Source organism: Babylonia areolata, chromosome 18 (genome assembly GCF_041734735.1).
Source record: "Babylonia areolata isolate BAREFJ2019XMU chromosome 18, ASM4173473v1, whole genome shotgun sequence".
In the NCBI taxonomy this organism is placed as follows: Eukaryota; Metazoa; Mollusca; class Gastropoda; order Neogastropoda; family Buccinidae; genus Babylonia; species Babylonia areolata.
In genome coordinates this window covers 3,107,241-3,118,216 of record NC_134893.1, presented here as the reverse complement: position 1 = coordinate 3,118,216, position 10,976 = coordinate 3,107,241, and the positions used below count along the sequence as shown (strand labels likewise).

General features: G+C 45.2%; 1 protein-coding gene across 1 annotated transcript in view; it reads left to right on the top strand.

Annotated features, from left to right (window-relative positions):
* The window catches only part of LOC143292368 (uncharacterized), a 24,556-nt gene extending 15,563 nt beyond the window's left edge, over positions 1–8,993 (top strand). Inside the window, exons 4-5 of the mRNA XM_076602578.1 lie at positions 1,695–1,815; positions 5,679–8,993. Coding sequence (XP_076458693.1) covers positions 1,695–1,815; positions 5,679–6,414 — 857 coding nt within the window. The 3' untranslated portion in view covers positions 6,415–8,993. The remainder of the gene's footprint in view (positions 1–1,694; positions 1,816–5,678) is intronic.
* The last annotated feature ends 1,983 nt before the right edge of the window (positions 8,994–10,976 follow it).

Below are 10,976 nucleotides of genomic sequence, written 5' to 3'. Positions count from 1 at the left end.
GATGGTGGTGATGGTGGTGATGGTGATGGTGGTGATGGTGGTGATGGTGGTGATGGTGATGGTGGTGATGGTGGTGATGGTGGTGATGGGGGTGATGGTGGTGATGGTGGTGGGTGGTGATGGTGGTGAAGGTGGGTGGAGTTTGACGACCAGTTGGCATGAAGCCCTTATAAGGTCATGCTGGTCTGGACGGTAGTCCGACAGCAGTCAAAAGAAATCTTTCTCAGCGGTAGTCCACACAATGCAATGCAATGCGACGCAACACAATGCAAACACCACACGTCAAGACGTAACGTAAGGTGCAAGCAACGAAATGCAACGCCACGTGACGCAACACAATGCAAACACCACACGTCAAGACGTAACGTAAGGTGCAAGCAACGAAATGCAACGCCACGTGACGCAACACAATGCAAACACCACACGTCAAGACGTAACGCAACGTAAGATGCAAGCAACGAAATGTAACGCCACGTGACGCAACACAATGCAAACACCACACGTCAAGACGTAACGTAAGGTGCAAGCAACGAAATGCAACGCCACGCGACGCAACACAGTGCAAACACCACACGTCAAGACGTAACGCAACATAAGGCGCAAGCAACGAAATGCAACGCCACGCGACGCAACACAATGCAAACACCACACGTCAAGACGTAACGCAACGTAAGATGCAAGCAACGAAATGCAACGCCACGTGACTCAACACAATGCAAACACCACACGTCAAGACGTAACGTAAGGTGCAAGCAACGAAATGCAACGCCACGTGATGCAACACAATGCAAACACCACACGTCAAGACGTAACGTAAGGTGCAAGCAACGAAATGCAACGCCACGTGACGCAACACAATGCAAACACCACACGTCAAGACGTAACGTAAGGTGCAAGCAACGAAATGCAACGCCACGTGACGCAACACAATGCAAACACCACACGTCAAGACGTAACGTAAGGTGCAAGCAACGAAATGCAACGCCACGTGACGCAACACAGCGCAGTACAACAGACCAATCCACACCATTACAACAGATCAAAGTGGCAAGTTTAGAGAATAAAAAAAAATATATATATAACAGTAAATTTAGTTTGTATATAATTTGGCTTTTTTTTCTTTTTCTTTTTTTGCCCATCACAGATGTGCAATATTGTTTTAAACAAGATGACTGGAAAGAACTGCACACACACACACACACACACAGAGAGAGAGAGAGAGACAGAGACAGAGAGAGAGAGAACCAAACACCGGGTTAAAACAGAAAAAAATGCAATACACTACACTACACAACAATACAATACAATACACAACAATACAATACAATACAATGCTATGCAATCCAAATCAATACAACACAACACAATGCAATGCAATGCAATGCAATGCAATATGATACAATGCAATGTAATGCTATGCTATACTATGCAGTGCAATACAATACAACACAACACAGCACAACACAACACAACACAACACAACACAACACAACACAACACAACAAAACACAGCACAACACAACACAACACAGTACAACACAACACAACACAGCACAACACAACACAACACAACACAACACAACGCAACATAACGCAACACAACACAACGCAACACAACACAATACCATACAACACAACACAACACAACACAACACAACACAACACAACACAAAAACCCCTCTGTGTGTTTTCAGCCTGGCTGGACGACCTAGCGGCCCACCCAGCCCTCGTGATGTTGGGAGCTGGGCTGGTGATCCTCTGTATTCTGCTGTCTGCCCCTATAGCCTGCTACTGCATGTACAAGAGACGGAAGAGGTCAGGTCTATACAGAGCTGGGTTTAACGAATACATGTGTTGGGTTTTTTTTATAGAGCTGGTCTTGGTATGATCTAGTTTTAAGTGCATCCTCTATTGAGGAGAAGCCGTTTACCATGTGTGTGTGTGTGTGTGTGTGTGGCGGGGTGCTGGTGAGTGTCCGTGCATTCGTGTTTATGTACGTGTCTGATGTGAGTGCGTGTTGCAAGGATGCGTTTTCTGCAGGGCATCATGGGTGGTTTCCAATGCTCACTTGAGTGAGCGTATTCTGGCACGTGCTTCCGTGGGGGTGGATGGGGATGTGGGGGTGGGGGCGTTATTGATAGGGTAGGTGGGGAGGGGGAGCTGTAATTCTTGAGAAAAGTACTATATAAAATTAATTATCATCATTTTCATTACTATAGCCAGTCGTGTCCGACTTTGACCATCAGAACTGCAGAGCAGACAACTGCTGTCCCAACTATCTGGACTAGAATTTGATCATAGCGAAAAGTGACTTGCCCATGTTACTAACCCAAACTGGCTAGGCCAAGAGCGCTTTAGAACAGTCGGCGTTGGGATGGTCTCTGAAGGCCAACTAGCCTTCAAGGTTGCAGGACTAAAGGCCAGTGCTGTCTTGCCTTCTAGTTGAGTCATGGTCCTTCATGAAAGGCTAAGCTGTAAACTTTACTATCTCCATTGTTGAGTCATGGTCCTTCATGAAAGGCTAAGCTGTAAACTTTACTATCTCCATTGTTGAGTCATGGTCCTTCACGAACGGCTAAGCTGTAAACTTTACTATCTCCATCATGAACGGCTAAGCTGTAAACTTTACTATCTCCATTGTTGAGTCATGGTTCTTCACGAACGGCTAAGCTGTAAACTTTACTATCTCCATTGTTGAGTCATGGTCCTTCACGAACGGCTAAGCTGCAAACTTTACTATCTCCATTAAGAGAAATTCTTCTTTGGTGTATATTACAAGAACAATGTACGAGAAACACAGTTGCTCAATGTTAACTCATAAAATGCTTGATTTAATGCTACATTGACGTAAATATCGCATACAATAGTCACAGTTATCAGTCAAGTAATCAAGTAATCGCAGTTATAGAATAGGCATGAAATATCATACCGTACTTTTACAAATACATATAGTCATATCTATGACTGACACCAAGGTATTTGACAGTACGTAAAATTTATATACAGCATTGAGTACAACACACACACACACACACACACACACACACACACACACACACACTGCATTAGGACTGATTTGTCTTTCAGGAACTGAGCTGATTTGGGTATAAAATGGGTTAAGACTGATTAAGTATCCGAGAATTAAACTGAATATGGCAATAAAACCGCGTCAGGCTCTAACAGTTTTCAGTTTGGGAAATCTCTAGCGTTTCCATGAAGGTCAAAGGTTGCAGTGTGTCATGATAATATATGCCTGTGATCGCCTATGAACTGTGCTTCATCCACCGTTTATACAGCTCAAGTAGAGGTTCTTGTTTGACAGCAACTGTCTTGCCTGACATATTTACAACTTTGCTCAATGTAAGTTCTTCTTCACCACGTTTAAATTGTCCTGTCTTATACTGGCTTGTCTCAAGTTGTGATGAGGCGTCCCCCGTGGCGGACTCGGTTACAACACATTCGAAAAACTCTCGCACATTCAACATCGTCTTTTTTTTTTCTCAGCCAACAAAGCAATGTCACAAAGTAAAAAAACAAAACAAATAAAAACAAAACAAATAAATAGACAAGAAAGGCAAGGCCTTCAAGACTCACTTGTGATACACTTTTTTTTTTTTTAAAATCTAATCGTTAAAATGTGTTCTGTATTTGTTATTATAAAGCTTCGCGTTTAAAAAAAGAGAAAAAAAAAAGTCCTAACCAGATTCGAACCCCACGTGTTTGGGTGAGAAGAAACTGCCTTATCCATTACACTATCGTGGCTCCTTAACTGACTTTCAAAAATTTAACATTTGAACATACTTTTTTAAAGGGCGATAAATCAATTGCGGTATTCGCAGTGAGAACGCTGTTTAAATCATATTATTCTGGTGTATCTTGGACATTCAAAAAATCTTTAAGGGCAATTAAAAAAAAAATTCTTTTTAATGGCTACCGCCGCAATCACACTGCAACATTTAGCCGTTTTCACTAGATCTAGATAGATGTACAAGTTTAGTTACACCCGCCGGGAATGTAGTACGACACGGTCGATTCAATTTCTCTTTTATGTTCATTCTAGTTTTATAGTTTTAAAGTTGATATGAAAATTTAGTATTTCGTTAAACTAATAACATGTAGAGCCAAGTAAAAGTACTTCTAAACGTCGTAAGAAGTGAAAAGGACTTCATTCTGAGAAAAGTCAAGACTGGAAATTTTTTCGTTTCATCGTGATCAGTTCAAGGGTATTAACTCGCATGGTTTACAATTTTTAACTGTGAATTCCGACTGATTCTGTGAATATCTTTATGGCAGTTTGGGGCATAATCCAGTAAATGATGAGGCGTTCACAAATCTTTCTTTGAATAAATATTTAATGGTCTCCTTCTCCAACTTTCCATCACATGTTATCGTGTATTGTCCATTGAATATAGGATTGAATGGGCAGGTCAACAACTTGAAACAAAATGGCGTCGGTCGCGTTCGCGAAGAATATGAGCACGCGCTTTGAATGTGTATAAATATGTGTAGGCAATTGATTTTTGCCCATGACCTTCAGGGCTCAGCCAACAGATCTGTAAAGTCCACTCGTCGTATTGATTTTAGTATTTTCCGAAAAAGACCACTTGGGCGAATGAACATAGTGAAAGCCCTGTACACTGAGAGTAAAACACACAAGCTTTTAATGTATTGAGTATAATTTCAAAATGTAATGTTTAAGATGAGAAAGATCAGTTTAAAGCAAATTAAGTCCCCTAGCGTTAATTACAGAGTAATTTCCCTTTTTTACTGTCTGCACCAAAACGTTTGCAAAAGAAATGAAACTTCCATGCTTAGCAAAAGAAGTTCCTATTTGAACAAAAAATGATAATAATGACTGCCTTGTTGTGTCAGAATATCAGATCAAAGTGCCAAGTTTAGAGAATACAAAAAATATAAATATAACAGTAAATGCAGTTTGCATATAATTAGGCTTCTTTTTTTTCTTTTTTTTTTTTTGTGCCCATCCCAGAGGTGCAATATTTTTTTAAACAAGATGATGGAAAGAACGGAATTTTTCCTATTTTTAAGCCTAATTTGGTGTCAACTGACAAAGTATTTGCAGAGAAAATGTTAAAGTTTACCACACACACACACACACACACACACACACACACACACACACACACACACACACACACACACACAACCGAACACCGGGTTAAAACATAGACTCACTTTTTTTACACAAGTGGGTCAATAATCAAATCAAGATGAAAACGATCCCTCCATTATCACAAACACAGTACCAAAAAGACGTGACCCAACTCATTCTCCCCTCCCCTCCTCCCCCCCTCCCCCTCCCCTCCATACCCCCCCCCCCACTCCCTCCTTCCCCGGCCTCCAACAATACCACCACACTACACCACACCACCCCACCCCACACCACCCCACCCCACACCACCCCACACCACACCACCCCACACCACACCACCCCACCCCACGCCACCCCACACCACACCACCCCACACCACACCACCCCATCCCACACCACACCACCCCACACCACACCACCACACCACACCACCCCACACCACACCACCCCACACCATACCACACCACCCCACACCACACCACACCACACCACCCCCGTCAATTCCTTCCGTGCCTCACTCTCCCTCACTCTCTCTCTCTCTCTGTCTTTCTCCTTCGTCCTACAGGAGAAGGCTGGTGAAGCTGAACACAAGTCTGGAGGAGAGCGGGGGCGGGAGGTCCGGCGTCACGGGAGGCAACTTCAAGCCCTCCACCTCCACCTCCACCCTCCCCAGCGCCCAGGAGCTGTTCGACCTGGAGACCAACAACCCAGCCCGCCACTACGTCTCCCCCATCCAGGCCACCACCTCCATCAACAACACCAACACCACCGCCGCCGCTGCTGCTGCTGCTTCCACCTCTTCCCACCCTCGTGCCATCCCGCAGTCCTCCTCCTCCTCCTCCTCCTCCGCCGCCGCAGCAGCAAACCAGCGCACTCCTCTCATGCACTACTCTCCGCCCACCACCTACCAGGCCTCGTCCTCCGTGCCGGCAGATCCTGCCCCGCCCATACCCGTGAATGGGAGTCGAAACGGCAACGGTGATGGTGGTGGTGGTGGTGGTGGTGGTGATGGTGATGATGATGAGGGCGACGGGGATGTGTACGAGAACGTGGAGAAGCTGAAGACCTCGGTTCGTCCTTCTTTCAAGTCCACCTCTTTCTGCTACGCCTCTCGCCCCCAGCAGGTGAAGTGTTACGTCCCGGTGACCACGACCATCAACGACGATGACAGCAGTGACGGGGAGAACTACGAAAACCTTGACTTGGGAATCCGCTGCAACACCATGCCTTCCAAGGGCAAGGCTTCCAAGCCTAAAGGGCCCGTGGTGGAGTCTATCTATGGGAACTATGGAAACCCGTAAATAAATAACAAGTGGAGTGATGGCCTAGAGGTAACGCGTCCGCCTAGGAAGCGAGAGAATCTGAGCGCGCTGGTTCGAATCACAGCCCAGCCGCCGATATTTTCTCCCCCTCCACTAGACCTTGAGAGGTGATCTGGACGCTAGTCATTCGGATGAGACGATAAACCGAGGTCCCGTGTGTAGCATGCACTTAGCGCACGTAAAAGAACCCACGGCAACAAAAGGGTTGTCCCTGGCAAAATTCTGTAGAAAAATCCACTTCGATAGGAAAAACAAATAAAAACTGCACGCAGAATTTTTTTTTTTTTTTAATGGGTGGCGCTGTAGTTTAGCGACACTCTCTCCCTGGGGAGAGCAGCCCGAATTTCACACAGAGAAATCTGTTGTGATGAAAAGAAATACAAATACAACAACAGCAAGTACGTTGGTGGCTGGGTGAGGTTGGCAGTGGAGCGGAGTGGCAGTGGTGACCTGGTTGGTAGAGCCCGGGGACTCTGAATTCCTTCCTGCAAGTGTCGGTACTCTCACCCACTCCCACCAACAACTCTTCCAGCTTCTCCTCCCGCCCCCTACCCCCCCCCCCCCCTCCCCCCACCACCCCTACCCACCCACCACCACCCCTCGACCCTCACTGTTGCACCTTATCCTCTGGTCTGGGTACTAGGATACTAGTCTTTCGGGTGAGATGATTGATAAACCATCGTGTTCTGCATGGGAAAGAACGTACGACTATTATATAAGTGTCCATGGCAGAATTCTGCTGGAAGAAAAAAAAAGCTTCGGTTGGCAAACAAATACATGCAGACTTGAAACAGAAGAAGGAGGAGAAGAAGAAGAAGAAGGGGTTGCGAGGAGTTATAGCGACGGGTGCGAACATCATAGATATTAATTTTCATCACTTGTGACAGAACGACTCGTGCGATGCAAACCAGCACGTTGGGCCCCACGGGTGACTTCAAAAGATGCTTCGTGTGTTCTGTGCAAGTGGGAACTTTCAGCTCATCAAGGTGTGCCTGTTCAGCCATGGTCTTTGTCGGTATACTGCACGCAGTTTTGTGTGTTGTGAAGGATTGTTTTTAACGTTCACTTCAATTTCAATTCATTTCAATTCAAAATGTTTTATTGTCTGCATCAACCAAAACAGAAAGCTTATGTCTTTGGGGTTTTTTCTCTTTTTTTTGTTTTTGATTTTTTCAATCCTCTGTGAAAAATTGACGGGTTGTCAACGTCAAAGGCACATCCCAGGTTTATGTGTATGGATGTGACTGTGCTTTTCCTAATTCTGTGTGTGTGTGTGTGTGTGTGTGTGTGTGTGTGTGTGTGTGTGTGTGCGTGTGTGTTTTGTTGTTATTGTTTTTCGTGTTCAAGGGGGTCGTCATTTACAGTTTTCAGCCCTTATATGATTCTGTCATAACGACTGGGCTATTAGCAACAAGAGACAAAGCGAAAAAAGAGTAGATGTAAAATATCTAATCAAAACGATTATATCTTATCAACTGGGGGCATCGCAAAAGTTTGGTGAAAAGGAAGAGCCTCGGTCTGACAACAATTGATACACTAGTTATTATCAATTTTCTTCCGTTTGCCTAATTCCTGTGGATGCGAATTGGGAACCTCGCTGTCATGGAGAAGATTCACTCCGAACTCACGTAAAATACTGGCTGAATTCATATTCGTCTGCTGGTCAATTCTCAGTGACGTGGTTGCGGCCCCTGCGCTGGTGTGATTGCGGCCCATGTGTTCTGTGAAAGCTTAACACGACACGCGCGCAGTGAATTAGATATTATCGGCGGTTTCTGCGATCAGAGTGTCTGCTGTGGTCTGTTGGTCAGCTTTGGGATTAAGTTTCTGCATGCACTGATGTACTTTATCACGAGCGGTTTTTGTTTTTTGTTTGTTTGTTTGTTGTTATTCTTTTTTTCTTTTCTTTTTTTAACTTTTTTTCCTACGTTTGCGCGTTGCTCATGTAAAATTAATTTCTGCAGTTTTTCCTTCTTCTTCTTTTGTTGTTGTTGTTGTTGTTGTTGTTAATTTACAGCCACAGTTGTCTTCATTTCCCTTGTGTTTTCATGTGACGACGTATGCCACCTCAATGCTTCGGACATTTCATAATCAGATTTCGATTTTTTTTTCTTTTGTTCATTATAAATAATTATGATTACAATGATTTCACAATGTTTTGAGATTCGCATATACAACTGGTGTTGTTGACATGTATTACTGCCTGCCGCCAGAATGTTTCAAACTTTGTTGTTGTTCATACCGCACGTGGCCAACGAGGACGTAGCTCCAGTGTTTTCAATAATGATGAACGTGAAGTTAGGTGCTTCTTTTAAACTTTTCCATCATATTGTTGTTTGCAGTTTATACACTCCAAACTTCACGTAGAGACGAGTTCTGCAATGTTGTGATTGTGAATTGCATGTGCAGAGTACATAAGGCGATCAACATGTACAAAGCTGCGTCCATACTGCACTGTTTCAGCTTTGAACATATTTCCTGTTTCCTGTATTCATTAAATATTTTCATTTTAGCTGCTGAATGAATAATCCTGACATGAGGTTGTTATTTTCTGATTTTTTTTTTTTAATTTCATCTCGAACACTTGTTTTCGTGCAAAGAATATACCTTTGTGTCGTTTTTGTGATGTGGGTGTTTCGAGGTGCACAGATAGCAAGAAGTACAGACAGATAATACTGGTGTATTGGTTTTTGATTAAGTGACTGTGAACTGAACTGCTTTTCTGTGACCATCTGCTCTGTGAAGTATCTGTATTCTTGTTCCATTTACCGATCTGTGTGTGTGGGCACGCGCGCACGCGTGCGTGCGTGTGTGCGTGTGTATGTGAATTACAACATAACGTTAATCTGACATTTAAAAAAAATAATCATTGTGATGGTGTGTGTGGGGGGTGGGGGGGAGGGGGGGGGGGGGAGGGGTTCACGCGTGTGCTGTCATGCCCACCAGCACGTTTAATTGAATTCGCAATGTAATGTCACGTAATGTAATGCAATGCAATGCAATGCAATGCAACACAAAACAAAACAGTGCGGTGCACTGCCATGCAATGCAGGACGTGACATGATACGACACAACTGCACACGATACGACACGATACGATGCGACATGACTGATGCACAAAATGCCCAACATTCCCAATTCAATCAGTCTCATTCTTATCCACCCCAACCATTCCTCATCAAAGTTCATTCTAATCCTGTCAAATCCAGTCCGATGTAATCTAACCCCGGCCCCCCAGCCTCCCCCCTCCCCCCTTCGCCTACTGCCCCGACCCCCCCACCCCACCCCCACCCCCAAACCCCCCAATCCATTTCATTCCAATCAGCTATAACCCGGTACAACCGATCCAATACAGTCCACTGCAATCCACAATAATCCACTCTATTCCACTTGACTCCAGTCCATAGCAGTCCGGTCGAATCTGCTACCAAAAAAAAACAACAAAAAAATCACAAATGAAGCACGGAACAATCCGTCCCAATGCAGTCCACTATGGTCCAGGACAGTCCACCACATAGAGTCCAGTTCACCCCCAGCGCAACCCATCCTGATCCACTCCAGTTCAATCCACTCACGTTGTCTCGATCTATCTAAACCAACCCACCCCACCCCCCGCCCCGGCCCCCACCACCCCTGCTCTAATCCATGCAGCACTGCTATCAACCCCGATAAAACTCCCTATGTGGAGTGATGGCCTTGAGGTAACGCGTCCGCCTAGGAAGCGAGAGAATTTGAGCGCGCTGGTTCGAATCACGGCTCAGCAGCCGATATTTTCTCCCCCTCCACTAGACCTTGAGTGGTGGTCTGGACGCTAGTCATTCGGATGAGACGATAAACCGAGGTCCCGTGTGCAGCATGCACTTAGCGCACGTAAAAGAACCCACGGTAACAAAGGGGTTGTTCCTGGCAAAATTATGTAGGAAAATCCACTTCGATAGGAAAAACAAATAAAAGTGCACGCAGGAAAAAATACAAAATAAATGGGTGGCGCTGTGGTATAGCGGCGAGCTCTCCCTGGGGAGAGCAGCCCGAATTTCACACAGAGGAATCTGTTGTGATAAAAAGAAATACAAATACAATGCCACTCCCCAGTCCAGCCATCTCCATTTCCCATCTACCCCGGGTAGTCACGTCGTCACCAATCCAGTCAACTCCGCTCATCATAATCCACCCCACTCCTAATCCAGTGCTCGTCATCCGCTCTAATCCACTCCCGCTGCGCATTCCACTCCACTCTACCGCAGCATCCATCCCACCCCCAATCTTATCCAGTCTGACCCAACACCAGTCCAGCATGGTATCCATCCCACCCCCAATCTTATCCAGTCTGACCCAACACCAGTCCAGCATGGTATCCATCCCACCCCCAATCTTATCCAGTCTGACCCAACACCAGTCCAGCATGGTATCCATCCCACCCCCAATCTTATCCAGTCTGACCCAACACCAGTCCAGCATGGTATCCATCCCACCCCCAATCTTATCCAGTCTGACCCAACACCAGTCCAGCACGGTATCCATCCCACCCCCAATCTTATCCA